Raw genomic sequence first — 16,833 nt, forward strand, 5'->3', positions numbered from 1 at the left:
TTGGCGTTTGGGCATACGTCATTTTATGGATGGGATCTTTACCTTCCCTCTCCCTGTCTTTTTGCCCTCTTTTCAGGCATACTGACCATCCAGGCCATGGCACACCTCAGGCCTTGTTTCTTAAGTAATATTGCATTTCCCACTTGAAGACTCCGATTACAAACATAATTGTGAAGTGGAAGGAAAATGATAAATGGTTTTCCAAATTTGTTACAAATATGTGAAAAGTGTGGGGTACATTTGTATAGCACCCCCCGGAGTCAATAATTTGTAGAACCCCCTTTCTCTGCACTTACAGCTGCAAGTCTTTTTGGGGATGTCTCTACCAGCTTTGCACATCTAGAGAGGGACATTTTTGGCCATTCTTCTTTACAAAATATCTCAAGCTCTGTCAGATTGGATGGAGAGCGTCTGTGAACAGCAATTTTCAAGTCTCAAGTCTTTTGCAGACTCTTAGCCCTTGTACACACGGTCGGAGAATCTGTCGGAATGAGTCTTATCAGACCGTGTCGTCAGATAATCTGACTGTGTGTGGTATGTGTGACGGACTGGGGTTTATATGGTCACAAAACAGACACCCCAAAGCAAAGTACATATTCATTTTTTTTTTATATTTCTAAACATATCCCTTCTATTCTATTAATAACCAGTAGATGGCAGAGAAGGTACACAAACAGAGTCTATATAAGGCCACACACCATGTGACTGGAAATTAAACTACTTCCAGCCATAAAGTCAGTGGTCATATCTCATGCTGTTTGTGTGATTCTTTGCAGGTATGTACTCTAAATTGTTCCTAATCTGTATTAACCTGTGATAGAAAGATTCCTAAACATCTTGAGCAGATGCAGAAAAAGTCTCAGCAGATTTTATGCTATAGTTTTGCTGTAATTAGAAGTTTAGAACAGCATGTGTCAGAAACAAGTGAAAAGTGCATAAGAACATGAAAATACTGCATTAGTCAGAACAAATGTCTATGATAAACACTAAACCTTTCTAAATAGGTATATTTAAACCTGATTTGTTGTAAATTGCATAGATTTATAGAAGCACATGTTTTCTGTTATTTAATATAGAAAAAAACCTATTGTATGTAAAGCTTATGTATTGCATCATACAGACATGCAATGTGCACCATCTAGTGGTTAAAAAAGAGTACTACCATGAAAATATTTGTATTAAAGCAATGCATTGCTAGTATGATTATTGCACACTTAAAGTGTACCAGAGAGATAAAGATAAATTTAGTAATGTTCATTGTTATAACTACGTTTTAGAATACTTTAGTTAAAATCGGTATTATATATATTGTTAATGGTTATAAACATGTGACTATAAAAATGTAAAAGATGTATTGTCATGTAAAAAAAAAACTACTTCCAGCCATAAAGTCAGTGGTCATATCTCATGCTGTTTGTGTGATTCTTTGCAGTCCACGCCAAGCTGATCACCTTATCTCATCGCGTCTACAATCATCGGCTCTCTTAATTCACATTTTGAGGCCGGTAACATTTTGGGGGCTCGTGTGCCGGGATTCGTTGTGTTACCAGTGAGAAGGAAGCGCGAGACAAGCGTGAGCCTGCTACAGAGCTACAAGGAGAGTCGTGAGAGTCGTCTGCCTCGTGAGTGCAAGTCTTCAGATTGCAACAGAGATGGCGTCTCCTCGTCATGCGCTGATGTGGGATATCCAGAAACAAATTCATCTGCTTAATGAAGAACAGCTGCATAGCCTCGCTATTATGCTGGAAGATGAAAGAGACGTGGACGTTCCATCAGTGACTGGTACCAACGAAATGGAACTTGTTGAATTTATTAAAGGCTACTTGAGAAGTGATCAGCTGGAAAAGTTGGAAGATCAAGGTATGTCTTACCTACTCATTATCCAAGACAAGATCAATGAACTAAAACTTAACAAGGAAAGTACACCAACTGTGGACATTGCAACCGCTGCAAAAAAAATAAGTAGTGGAACTGCAAGGACTGAACAGGTATCGGAGGTGGTGAGATTAACTGATGTTGTTGCTTTATTGCCACGTAGAGAATTTAAAATGCATGGTGGTGTAATTTCAGATCATGGTTCGGACATGAGTTACAGTAGCGTGTGCAGACAAATTGACGAGGGTCTAACAGAAAAATTCCCTGAATCTGAAATTATACGCACAGTGTTGAGAATAATCAAACCTGGTAATTTTAAAGATATGTTGACTGACAAAGATGATCTTACTGTTGCTGAATTGAAAAGGTTTTTGAAGTCACATATGAGAGAACGAAGTGGTAATGAGTTATTTCAGGACCTTAGCAATGCTACCCAGCAAGAAAGAGAAACAGCACAACAATTTGTTTACAGGCTAGTGGGGTTAAAACAAAAAGTTCTGTCTACATCACAACATGATAGGCGAGAGTTTAACTATGACAAAAAACTGGTGCAAGGCATATTCCTTCATACACTGTATCAGGGACTAAATGAGAAAAATTCTAATGTTAGACGAGATATCAAGCCTTACGTGTCTGATTTGACAGTAACGGATGACTTTATCATAGAGCAGGTCACCAGATCAGTTGATGAGGAAACAGAAAGGCAGAGACGCTTAAACAGTGCATCCAAACATAAACCTCTTACTGTTCATTCATCACAGACACCAGGGAATAGTGAAAAAGACACCTTGCAAAAGAGAGTTGAGGGAGATGTTAGAGCAAATCACACTGCATTAATGGAACTAACAACACAGGTCTCTGCTCTCACAAAGAACCTGGAAAAGATGATGAAGCAAACTCCTATTGTTGGAAATCAAATGACTAAGCCACTAACCAATGTTCAAGTTCCAGATACAACTCACTGCAAGCCCAGGTGTGATGATTGCATTAAACGAGAGAGTCAGAACTGCTACCATTGTTTCTACTGTGGTTGGACAGGACACAGAGCGGTTGATTGCTTGAAGAAAAGAAGGCAGTCGGGAAACGACAGACGGTCACTGGGAAAGGGACAACCAGTGACCACCTCAAATGATCTGTCCCATGCTAAGGTAAACAGGGTATTCACCCACCGGTCAACTAGAACACTCCCAAAAGAGAATGGATTCTCCAAACAACACGTAGCACAATTAATTGAAGGAAAATGCCTACTGTCGTGTCGGATGAATGGTGTACCGGTTGACATGTTGATGGATACAGGAGCTCAGGTCAGCATTGTCGGGAAGGCATGGTTAGAAAAGTTTCTACCCAGCGTCTCCATTAGGCACATACAAGATTTACTTTGTGATGACAACTTATCCATTACAGCTGCAAATGGTTCTATCATTCCATTCATCGGATGGATTGAAGTCTGCCTGGAATTCGAAAGTAGTGGACATGGAAACTCAGCCATTGATGTGCCAATGCTGGTGAGTGACTGCTGTAATGACAATCCAATTCTTGGGTTTAATGTTATCGAAGAATTGATCAGAGAAAACCGTGACCGACCAAACAGCACCCAAAACCTGACTATCTTGCTGAGTGAAGCTATGAAAGTAAGACAGAGTGTAGCGAATAACATTGTCAATGCTGTCAGTCAAGCAACTGACCCAGGAGAAATATTCGATAGTCGTATGGTCAAAGTGGGGAAGAAGGGACTCCAGATTAAAGGAGGCGAGCTCTGTGAAGTCAAATGTAGAATTAGAGCGTGGCCGAAAGGAGGAATCATGCCATTTGAACCAGTTCCCGAATATCCAGTCGAAGAAGGACTTGAACTATTTCCTTCAGTGGTAGATGTGCCAAATGGGTTCTCTAAACTGGTGAAGATACCTATACTGAACCGTGCTCAACATGACATCTACCTTCCACCCAGAACAGTATTGGGTACCATTTCTCCAGCAGCTGAGATTCTACCATTGTCTCCAAACAAAGACGATGGAAAGGGAATTGACCAGAAGAAAAGGTTGTTTCATGTAAACCAGTTGAATCAAGTGGACACTGGAAATCAGCTACCCACTAACAAATCTGTTAAGTGGCACCCACCTGTCAATTTGGAAGATCTCTCAGAAGAAGAACAGGAGATAGCGAGACAAATGTTATATGATGAATCAGATGTCTTTGCTCGAGATGAGGGAGACATAGGATGCATCCCTAACCTGAAACTGAGGATAAATCTGAAAGATGAAACTCCTGTCCAGAAACGCTACAATTCGATACCGAAACCCCTATACAAAGAAGTGAAAGAATATATCCAAAACCTTCTTGACCGAGGTTGGGTAACAAAATCTTCTTCCGCGTACTCATCACCAGTTGTTTGTGTTCGAAAGAAGGACAGTAGCCTACGACTATGTGTTGACTTTAGGGAGTTAAACCGAAAGACTATCCCAGATAGACATCCACTACCCAGAATACAAGACCTGCTGGATAGCTTAGGAGGATTTACGTGGTTCTCAATCCTAGACCAGGGTAGTGCGTATCATCAAGGCTTTGTGCATGAAGACTCCAGACATCTGACGGCTTTCAGCACCCCCTGGGGACTCCTGGAGTGGAACCGTATTCCATTTGGATTAACGAATGCCCCTGCAGCTTTTCAGAGATGCATGCAGAATGTATTAGAGGGCATCAGAGACAAATGTTGTTCTCCATACTTGGATGACGTACTTTGCTACTCCAAAACTTTTCAGGAGCATGTCAATGATATTAGGCAAGTGCTTAGTCGAATGCGTGAGCATGGTATCAAACTTAGACCGAAGAAGTGTGAACTCTTTAAACGACAGATTCGATACCTTGGACGAATGGTGTCAGAAGAAGGCATAAAAATTGACCCAAAAGATCTTGAAGCGGTATTACATTTGAAAAGGAAAGAACCAAAAACAGTGGGAGAAGTCAGATATTTGTTAGGATTCCTGAGCTACTACAGGTCCTTCATTCAAGATTTCTCTCGACTTGCTAAACCACTGTATGAACTTTTGCAGAACACTGAGAAAGAATCTGCTACATCCATCCCCAAAAACAATCGGAGGGAATCTACAAAGAAAAACTGGAACAAAGCACAAGTGCCATCTAAAACACTGATTCAATGGACACCCAAACATCAAGCTGTAGTATCCAGACTGGTGGACATGCTAACCAATCCACCAATTCTAGCATACCCTGATTTTGATTTACCCTTCGTCTTACACACTGATGCTACCAATGAAGGCCTAGGTGCTGTACTATACCAACGACAAGGAGAAAAACTTCGTGTTATTGGGTTTGGCTCCAGAACATTGACTCCAGCAGAGCGCAATTACCATCTTCACTCTGGTAAACTTGAGTTTTTAGCTCTCAAGTGGGCAGTCTGTGACAAATTCAGAGATTACTTGTACTACGCTCCAACATTCACCGTTTACACAGACAACAACCCATTGACATATGTATTGAGTACTGCCAGACTGAATGCTGTGGGTCATCGCTGGGTTGGCGAGTTGGCTGATTTCCACTTCGATATCAAGTACAGGCCAGGTAAACAGAATGCAGACGCAGATACACTGTCACGATTTCCAGTGGAACTCACGAAGAATCTGAGTGAGTACACAGAGCTTGTACCATCTGAGGTTGTGTCAGCTATGTGGCAAGGGAGCAAAGCTGTTGACGAAGAAGAGGCATTATGGGTGGCTTCATTGACTCTTCACTCGGAAAGTGATGTGGCCGAAGAATTGCTGAAAGGACAGACAATCTGCCCAATGACTCAGGAGAATATCAGAGCATTACAACAAGACGATACCAACATTAGAGAAGTGGTCTGGCTTAAGGAGAACGACTGGATTCCAAACCACAAAGAAAAGGAGAGTATGACCAGCAAAACAAGACGTTTGATACATGAATGGAATAAACTCAGAGTCGATGAAGGAATCCTCTACCGACACTCTGGAACTCAAAAACAGCTAGTTCTACCAGAAAAGTTAAAACCATTGGTCTTAAAAAATCTTCATGATGACATGGGTCACATTGGTACTGACAAGGTAACCCACCTAGCACGTGAACGATTTTATTGGCCATTTATGCAAAAAGACATTGATGAATATGTGCTGAAGAAGTGCAGCTGCATCAAACAAAAGCGTCCAAATATCACCGAAAGAGCACATATGGGTTCGATTACTACCAGTTCACCTTTGGAGTTAGTATCCATTGATTATCTTCACTTGGATAAAAGCAAAGGAGGATATGAGTATATACTTGTAATAGTTGACCATTTCACACGCTTTGCACAAGCGTATCCAACTAAGAACAAATCTGGAAAAACGGCGGCAGAAAAGATCTTTCAAGATTTCATACCACGTTTTGGCTATCCAGAGAAACTCCACCATGACCAAGGAAGAGAATTTGAAAACAACTTATTTCAGACATTGCAACGATTGGCAGGGATTTCTCATTCAAGAACTACTCCATACCATCCACAGGGTAACCCAGTGGAGAGACTGAACCGTACTTTGTTACAGATGCTTCGCACCTTAGAGGAAGAGAAAAAGTCAGATTGGAAAGAACATCTTCCACATATGGTTCATGCATACAATTGCACCAGGCATGAAGCCACAGGATACTCGCCATTCTTTCTATTGTATGGAAGATCTCCTCGTTTGCCAATTGACCTAATGCTCAACCTAAATTTGGAAAAGGAATCAGAAAGTCAACCAACATTTACTCAGAAATGGGCATCTAGAATGCAAGAAGCTTACAAAATCGCATCCGAGAATAGCAAAAAATCATCTGCTAAAGGGAAGAAGTACTATGACAAAAAGATAAAAGGAGCACCTCTTCAACCGGGTGATCGGGTCTTAGTACGAAATCTCTCTGAAAGAGGAGGACCTGGTAAACTTCGTTCATACTGGGAAGAATCAGTACACAAAGTGGTAGAAAGAATCAAAGATGGGCCTGTGTACAAAATTCAGCCTGAAAGTGGTAAAAAGACTATTCGAGTACTGCACAGAAATCTTTTACTACCAGTAAATGACCTACCAATTGAAGGACACATTCCAAGAGTACCGATGAAACAAAGACAATCAAGTAACAGAAAGGATACCAGAATGGATGTGGACCAGGAGGAGGAATGTTCAGATGAAGAAAGATGGTATTATCCTTATATACCAGAGACTACAGAAAGTCATGATTGTATTGTGTCTCAACCAAACTCTCAAAACGTACAGAAAATCCCATTAAGAGTTTCTGCTGAAGAGTTCTATCCTACAACTACCACACCCAATCTTGAACAAGAACAAAATGATGGAACAGTAGTTGGCGACCAAATCTGGGCTACAGACATGGTGGGACTAGACACTGCAGAATTACCCTCATTAAGTCAAGACTTACCTGTGAACCAAGATATGCAAATGGAGAATGATGTTGATGGAGAAGACTCAACTCCTGTCAGAAGATCTACCAGACAAGCTAAGCCTAAAGAGATCTTTACATATGACACACTAGGTCAGCCAAGATACAGACCAAGTCAGGTTCACACCATACAAACTCCTACAATGCTAGCTACTCCCAGGACATGCCAGGTAGTTAACGTAGCTCCTTGGTGGCAACAAGTACCTATTTGGGTTACTTAAATCACTAAATAGTGTTCAGATACCAATTGAGTTTAATGTCGGGAGCCATTAACTGAAGGAGGGGAGAGTGTGACGGACTGGGGCTTATATGGTCACAAAACAGACACCCCAAAGCAAAGTACATATTCATTTTTTTTTTATATTTCTAAACATATCCCTTCTATTCTATTAATAACCAGTAGATGGCAGAGAAGGTACACAGAGTCTATATAAGGCCACACACCATGTGACTGGAAATTAAACTACTTCCAGCCATAAAGTCAGTGGTCATATCTCATGCTGTTTGTGTGATTCTTTGCAGGTATGTACTCTAAATTGTTCCTAATCTGTATTAACCTGTGATAGAAAGATTCCTAAACATCTTGAGCAGATGCAGAAAAAGTCTCAGCAGATTTTATGCTATAGTTTTGCTGTAATTAGAAGTTTAGAACAGCATGTGTCAGAAACAAGTGAAAAGTGCATAAGAACATGAAAATACTGCATTAGTCAGAACAAATGTCTATGATAAACACTAAACCTTTCTAAATAGGTATATTTAAACCTGATTTGTTGTAAATTGCATAGATTTATAGAAGCACATGTTTTCTGTTATTTAATATAGAAAAAAACCTATTGTATGTAAAGCTTATGTATTGCATCATACAGACATGCAATGTGCACCATCTAGTGGTTAAAAAAGAGTACTACCATGAAAATATTTGTATTAAAGCAATGCATTGCTAGTATGATTATTGCACACTTAAAGTGTACCAGAGAGATAAAGATAATTATCTATAACACTGAATAACAGGGATATATATGTTATTAAATTTAGTAATGTTCATTGTTATAACTACGTTTTAGAATACTTTAGTTAAAATCGGTATTATATATATTGTTAATGGTTATAAACATGTGACTATAAAAATGTAAAAGATGTATTGTTATGTAAAAAAAAAACTACTTCCAGCCATAAAGTCAGTGGTCATATCTCATGCTGTTTGTGTGATTCTTTGCAGTCCACGCCAAGCTGATCACCTTATCTCATCGCGTCTACAATCATCGGCTCTCTTAATTCACATTTTGAGGCCGGTAACATATGCATCGGACTGATTCCGTCCGAATCTCCGTCCGACCCAATTTTCCAACATGTTGGAAATATTTCCCGACCAACTGGGCCGGACGGACCTAATCCGATCATGTGTAGAGCATTTTCATTGGACCAAGTGCCACGTATGCTCAGATCAAATTCCTACATCAAAGCTATTGGCTACTAGCCTGAATGTAGTCCCATCGTAACGAAATTACGTCATCACGTTCTGAAAGATCGGATTTTTCGCCAACTTGGCCCGACCGTGTGTATGCAACAGTTTCGGACACAATCCGTTGGACTAAATCCGACGGGCAAAATCCGACGGATTTGGTTGGCAAAATCTCCGACCATCTCAGACCCCTTTCACACTGGGTCGTTTTGCAGGTGCTATTGCACTAAAAATAGCGCCTGCAAACCGACCTGAAACAGCCGCTGCTGTGTCTCCAGTGTGAAAGCCCAGAGGGCTAGCAGGATGGTAAAAAAAGCCCTGCTGCAGCATTTTTGGAGCGGTGTATACACCACTCCTTCACCACTCCTGCCCACTGAAATCAATGGGACAGCGCAGCTATACCGCCGGCAAAGCGCTGCTGCAGCAGCACTTTGCAGTGGTTTTAACCCTTTCTCGGCTGCTAGTAGGGGGATAAAATACCCCCCTGCTAGCGAATACTGTCACTAAAATGACTGTAAATCGGCGCAAAAAAAAGCGCTGTTTTACCGCCGGCGCCACTCCCACCCCAGTGTGAAAGGGGCCTTATGCCGCATACACACAATCGGACATTGCGACAACAAAATCCATGGATTTTTTCCGACGGATGTTATCTCAGACTTGTCTTGCATACACACGGTCACACAAATTTTGTCGAAAATTCCGATTGCCAAGAACGCGGTGACATACAGATCTAGATCTTAAATTTTGTGTGTCCGATGGAGCCTACACACGGTCGGAATTTCTGACAAACTCCCATCGAACATTTTCCATTGGAAAATCCGACCGTGTGTACGGGGCATAATAGGTTTTCTTCTAAGATTGCCCTGTATTTGGCTCTATTCATCTTCCCATCAACTCTGACCAGCTTCTCTGTCCCTACTGAAGAAAAGCATCCCCACAACATGATGCTGCTACCACCATGTTTCACGGTGGGGATGGTGTGTTCAGGGTGATGTGCAGTGTTAGATTTCCGCCACACATAGTGTTTTGCTCTTAGGCCAAAAAGTTACATTTTGGTCTCATCTGACCAGAGCACCTTCTTCCACATGTTTGCTGTGTCCCCCACATGGCTTCTCACAAACTGCAAATGGGACTTCTTATGGCTTTCTTTCAACAATATCTTTCTTCTTGTCACTCTTCCATGAAGTCAGATTTGTGGAGAGCACGACTAATAGTTGATTCTCCCACCTGAGCTGTGGATCTCTGCAGCTCCTCCAGAGTTACCATGGGCCTCTTGGCTGCTTCTCTGATGAATGCTCTGCTTGCTCATCCTATCAGTTTAGGTGGACGGCCATGTCTTGGTAGGTTTGCAGTTGTACCATACTCTTTCCATTTTCCGATAATGGATTGAACAGTGCTCCATGAGATGTTCAAAGCTTGGGATATTTTTTTTATAAACTAACCCTGCTTTAAACTTCTCCACAACTTTATCCCTGACCTGTCTGGTGTGTTCCTTGGCCTTCATGATGCTGTTTGTTCATTATGGTTCTCTAAGAAACCTCTGAGGGCTTCACAGAACAGCTGTATTTATACTGAGGTTAAACTACACACAGGTGGACCCTATTTACTAGTTAGGTGACTTCTGAAGGCATTGGTTCCACTAGAATTTAGTTGGGGGCTGCATACAAATGCACACCGACGCTCTCCATCCAATCTGACAGAGCTTGAGATATTTTGTAGGGCTGTTACTGATTACAATTTTTGTGTTCGATTAATCTATTTTTTTTTTAATCGATTAATCGACTAATTTCGATTAATTATAAACGCACATACAGTTTTTTCAATTTTTTTTTTATTAAACTTAAAGAACAATGTAGAAAGTTAGTTTAACTTATAAAACGTATCTAGTATATCTAGGCATCACTTTAGCCAGTCACGAAGACATACCAGGGTGTTTACATTTTCTGGAAGCAGACAGGATCGCATTTTATTTACGATATACCCTGAAGAACTGAACAGTCTTACACACGGAACAGATGTTGCCGGTACACAAAGAATTGTCTGCACAAAACTGCTTAGGACAGGAAAACGATGGTTATTAAGTTTCCACCACATGAGCGGATCCTCCGTTTCTGGAATGGGAGCTTCTACTTGGTACCGCGTCAGCTCGGCCTGTACACTGTGTACTGCATCTGATTCGTCAGCTGAGGATTGTGATTCAGAGTCGCTCAGCAACAGAGTAAGTTTTTGTTTCTTCGGCACAGGTACTTTTGTCTCATCATTGCTTTTTCCTTCTAAGTCTGTTGGACGTCCTGCTGGCTGTGTTCTATCGTGGAAGGCACTGCATGCATTCGACAATGCTGTCCACACTGCTTCGCGTTTCTCTCTTCTTAAACAGGTGAGTTTCTTGTAACGTGGATCTAAAGCCACAGCCATTTGCAATATTGTCAAAGCATCAATGCCTTCAATTCTGTTTGTGAAGTCGTTCAATGTTGCAGTTTTGAATCGTCCAATATAACCTGGATCGTCATCATTAACTATTAACAGTCTACGCAAAAAGGCCTGTAATGGAAGAACGGCAGAACATGTCGCATATTGTTCCCCCCCAACATATTCCGTAGCATCTGCAAGTGAACCTAAGACTGATGTATATTTGGCCATTTTGTCCCAATCTGACTCTGTCAGTTTTGGTCCACTGTAGTTTTTTGGATGATCAATGTGATACTGCATTATGGCATCTTTGACTTCCAGCAATCTGGCTAACATCATGTAGGTACTGTTCCAACGAGTTGCCACATCCTGTTGCAATTTGTGGAACATGACATCTTTCGGCGAAGAGACACTGGAATGGCTGCTCTTCAGTTCAGATGTGTTGGCCGAGCTGTGCTTGAAATGTCCAACTAAGTGTCGACATTTTGCCACAAGAGGTGATGAGTCAGCTGCCTTCAAACCTGCTAATATGCTAAGTTGAAGACAATGTGCGATACATGGTATGTGACTGTAATCCGTTTGTCCGATAGCAGCAATCATGTTTCGTGCATTGTCCGTTATGATACAGCATATTTTATCGGTGATGTTCCATGTTGCAGCAAACTCTTTATAGAAACTGGCAACGTTTTCAGCAGTGTGTCGTTCATCCACAAGTAAGCAACCTAAAGCTACTGATCTCAGTTTCCAGTCGGAATCAATCCAGTGTCCTGTTATACCACAGTATGATTCATTGTTGTTTGAGGTCCAAAAGTCAGTAGCGAGAGCAATACTCTGAATACTTTCTATAGCTTTCTTATGCTGTGTTAGTTTCTCGTTGTACATCTGACCAATTACAGCGTCGATGGTACGGCGAGTGGGTAACTTATAAGTCTGGTTTTGAAGAGCTATACGTAGTACTGTTTGTAGTCCATCATCTTCCACAATTGCTGTTGGACGTCCTGAACTGGCAATCCACTGAGCAATAGCAATTTTCAAGTCCGCAGAAACTTTGTCACTTATAGGCTTGTTTGACTGAGACGACAAGAAATTAGATATTGATGATTGTACTGAAGAACTCTTCTGCCGGTCACTGTTGACAACGTGTTGATACTTAAGTGGATGTTTGTGCTGTAGGTGGTACGTCAGCGATGTATTTGAACCACGAAAAGCAAACTGTTTATTGCAGTGAATGCAGTAAACTTTGTTGCCATCGTCTACTTTGCCATCAGCAGTTAGTCTAAAAATGAAATGCTTGCTCAACTTTCCACTTATATGCTTAACTGCAACGTTGCTTTCATTGCTCGCCATTGTTGTTTACTGTCTAAACATCTATGTAAATTAAAATTTTATATAGAACGCCAAGGATCTCTTTCCGTCACACTGTTAACAGTGGAGGTTTTCAAGTTCTCACAGAACGTTTCCCTTTTTGCCCCCTTCCCTTGATGGAGCCTGATGCATCCTCCTGCTCCACAGATACAAAGGTATCGCAATCCAGTGGGTGCAGTTTGCATGCATTCAGCAGGGTAAGTCTCACTGTCCAGGCTATAAAAGCAGAAAGAAATATGCAATCAGTGCAAAAATTAATAAACCCCCCCCCCCCCCCCCCCTATGCAAGCTGAACACTAAGGAATTTCAATTTCCACAAAAAAAAAAAGTGCAGCGCAAATTGAATCAGTCCCACATATAAATACATAAGCAGAGAGTGATGATAAATAGAATGTCCAAATCGCTGACAATCCCTCCACCTCTGGTTTAACTACTTTCACCTCCCAGCATGGACCCCTGAGCAAACAGGAGGTCATGCAAGCAGAAATACAGTCGGTTAGCACGGATCAAAGACTTTCTTCACATCTCCTTATTACTCAGCAAGGGGACCGGATCATAAGTACAAATGAAGCAACAGCAGACGCCACGCCGGATGGCACAAATCTACAGCTTATCAGCCAATAGGGCAAAATATACACTGTCCAGGCTGTCCGGTGATGTCACGGACATTAAGGGTGCAACAGATCAAAAAACTCACAGTTTGGATCATTCCTCAGATCAGAGTCACGGATTGGATAATTTTTCGGAACACCACCATATATAGTCCCCACTGTAATATCCACATCTCCCCCCATACTGCAATACCCACATCTCCCGCCATACTGCAATATCCACATCTCCCGCCATACTGTAATATCCACATCTCCCGCCATACTGTAATATCCACATCTCCCGCCATACTGTAATATCCATATCTCCCCCATACTGTACTGTCCACATCTCCCCCATACTGTACTGTCCACATCTCCCCCCATACTGTAATGTCCACATCTCCCCCCATACTGTAATGTCCACATCTCTGCCATACTGTACTGCCCACATCTCTGCCATACTGTACTGCCCACATCTCCGCCATACTGTACTGCCCACATCTCTGCCATACTGTACTTCCCACATCTCTGCCATATTGTAATGTCCACATCTCTGCCATACTGTACTGCCCACATCTCCGCCATACTGTACTGCCCACATCTCTGCCATACTGTACTGCCCACATTTCTGCCATATTGTAATGTCCACATCTACCCCATAATTTACTGCCCACATCTCCCCAATACCTTAATATTAACGATTGTCTGCTCTGTCCGGAATAGACAGCAGGCAGACCCATCCATCTTCAGAGTAGACGGAACAAACAGGCGGGCGATGATGACGTCAGCGCGCCACTACTAAGCCGCCGTCGGGTGGACCAAGATGGCCGCGGCTCCGGAGCTAGGCCGAAGCCGCGGCCTTTCCTATGGGCGTGACCGCGGAGCTCACTTCGCGGATCGTCCTCGATCAAAATAATTTTGATCGATCAAAGAAATTAACGATTAATCGAACAATTAATCGTTAATTTCCGCAGCCCTAATATTTTGCAAAGAAGAATGGGCAAAAATGTCCCTCTCTAGATGTGCAAAGCTGGTAGAGACAACCCCAAAAAGACTTGCAGCTGTAATTGCAGTGAAAGGAGGTTCTACAAAGTATTGACTCTGGGGGGCGCTATACAAGTGCACGCCACACTTTTCACATATTTATTTGTAAAAAAAAATTGAAAACCATTTATAATTTTCCTTCCACTTCACAATTATTTGCCACTTTGTGCTGGTCTATCACATAAAATCCCCAAAAATACAATTTCATTTCTTGATGTAACATGACAAAATTTGAAAAATTGCAAGGGGTATGAATACTTTTTCAAGGCACTGTAAATCGGCAGGTTTTTATGTGTGAACAAGTGTAAAATGGAAGAATTGTATGCATTTAAAAGCTAGTACTTTAAGCGCTTATTTTACACAGGATCTTCTGCTAGCTCTGCCAGAACCTGAATTTCATGCAGAAAATACGCATATGACAAGCAAATGATCCTTATGGAGTATACTAATCTGGTGTCTATGAGTAATATTTCAGAATATCTACCTATGTAGCTTACACAGACCTCTCATGTACAACCTGTGGCTTGGGGGGCTGCAGGTGGCACATTGGCATTTTTTGTGCCACCCTCAGGGCTCTTGCAGACACTAGTTTGTGTTTCCCTATTGCCCTGTTATAGTAGATATTTCTAGCAGCCTCTTGTAATATACTGTATTTCACCAGCCTGACTGTCTCCATAGGCAAGCCCCTAGTCTACAACAACTCCAATAGCATGTTTGCAGTCGGTGTCCATCTCTTGTATCATGTCCGCAGTCTCTGACTATCTCTTGTATCATGTCCGCAGTCTCTGACCATCTCTTGTATCATATCCGCAGTCTCTGACCATCTCTTGTATCATGTCCGCAGTCTTTGACCATCTCTTGTGTTATGTACGTGGTTTCTGACCATCTCTTATATCATGTCCACAGTCTCCGGATTCCAATGGGATGGTTGTTTTTCCAATGGGGGGGGGGGGGGGTTGTTTTCTTTTGAAGAATGTGATTATAGCCAGAGGCTTTAATAGGCTTTAAAAAAGGGTGGGATTGGGGCACAGAGCACTGCGCTCCAAGCCCACCCGGTTGTGTTGCAATAGCGAATGAATATTCGCTATTGTAACACTGATTCTCCTCTCGGCCAATCAGGAAGCGGGTCATTAGACCCATCACCCCATTGGCCAAAAGGAGATCCGATCAAATTGGCCGCCAGGAGGAGGAGGGAGGAGACGCTGGGGACCTGAGACGAAAAGGCAGTCCAGAGAGAAGCTGACACTGCCTGGAGGGGGGGCTTCTGTTCTGGCTGACCGGGGGGGGGGGCTTCTGTGCTGTCCGTGACCCGAGGGGGGGACTTCTGTGGTGGCCTGACCGAGGGGTGGCGGGTGGATTGTTTTCCAACCCCCCCAAAAAAAAAACACCAGCCGCCACTGGTCTGCAGTCTATGACCATCTTTTGTACCATGTCTGCAATCTCTTCTATTATGTCCACAGTCTCTTTGATCTTTTGTATTATGCCAGTAACAACTGACCATCTCTTATTGTGTTTTGCAATCTCTGACCGTCTCTTGTATCGTGCCCATAGTCTTTGACTATATCCTCTTCTGTGTCTGCAGTCTCTTATAATTAATATTCACTCAATTTTATTTGTAGCCCTTTAGAGATGTTGGGGCAACATCTAAGGACATCCCCCCATATCAAGAAAGTTTACCACCCCTTTTATAGGCTATCAGTTTCATGAATAGGACCGTACTCAGGTAGCTGTTTTGTGGTTTATTATGTAGCAATGTGGACTACAATTGCAAAATACAGCAATTCCCTGTCATTTCTATATATCATATCGTCCCTCTAGTGCCCAGCATCACTAACTGACATCATATTTGTGAGCCAAACCAAAGGGATTAGTAGTTCCTCAGAATGGCAATTTCTCTGCATGACTATACACCCGGACTACATATCCCAAGGATCTTTGCTACCATCCGGGAGATTGCTGGGAAGGGCTATAAAAGAGGCCACAGACCTGTCCCACACTCTCTTCTTCCTGGGCATTGTGTGTGACGGACCTCTCTGTACAGGGCGAGTGAGGTCGCGGCCCACAACTCAGTATACAATATTCAAACCCGGTCGAGAAGGGCCTAGCACTGCTTGCTGTTCGTCCAGCATCAACTCGGCAGTCCAACAACCGGCGATTCGTGCTTCACATCAGGTGATCGTCACAAGTGGATCCGCTGCAAGGGTGCCTCTCCGAGAGCCGCTGTTCAGGTGTTGAATTGGCCTGGTCATTGGTGAGAGGGCAATTGCCCACCTTTGCAAACCTTTTTTGTTACTTCACTGGGACACTGTGTACAAACAGCTTTACTTTGAACACTTTACTGCACTTCTCTTTTAACACTGTACAAAGATACCTTTAGCCTCAATTATTCCAAGAAATACCATTGCCTTGTTACTGCACCTTATTGGATATAGTTAATGATCTCTGACTGCCAGTGAAGACCATCAGGCCTGCAATGGGGACACTGCTGTCATTTCTGCTTAAAGCGCCCTCATACCATTCTTGTTTTGCTTGATCTCTCATTAGGATTAAAGGTTAAATAGGCCAGCCTGGGTTCCCCTTTAGACGTATTGCCAGAATTAATGCTTAACTCTTGCTTATCCTTTCAGGTCATGTTCAAGTGGT

At 42.3% G+C, this 16,833-nt stretch overlaps 1 protein-coding gene across 1 annotated transcript; it reads right to left on the bottom strand.

The window, feature by feature from the left end:
• Positions 1-10,681: 10,681 nt before the first annotated feature.
• On the bottom strand, positions 10,682-12,538 carry LOC143925679 (E3 SUMO-protein ligase ZBED1-like). The gene has a single exon (XM_077450142.1). It carries the CDS (start codon positions 12,536-12,538, stop codon positions 10,682-10,684), a length of 1,857 nt encoding a protein of 618 aa, XP_077306268.1.
• Positions 12,539-16,833: the final 4,295 nt, after the last annotated feature.

This window comes from Lithobates pipiens, unplaced genomic scaffold (assembly GCF_037356315.1).
Source record: "Lithobates pipiens isolate NorthernLeopardFrog02 unplaced genomic scaffold, aLitPip1_a1.2 Scaffold_22, whole genome shotgun sequence".
NCBI lineage: Eukaryota > Metazoa > Chordata > Amphibia > Anura > Ranidae > Lithobates > Lithobates pipiens.

Excerpts from the sequence above, each read along its gene's own strand:
- LOC143925679 (XM_077450142.1), bottom strand. The coding sequence starts at position 12,538 with ATGGCGAGCAATGAAAGCAACGTTGCAGTTAAGCATATAAGTGGAAAG.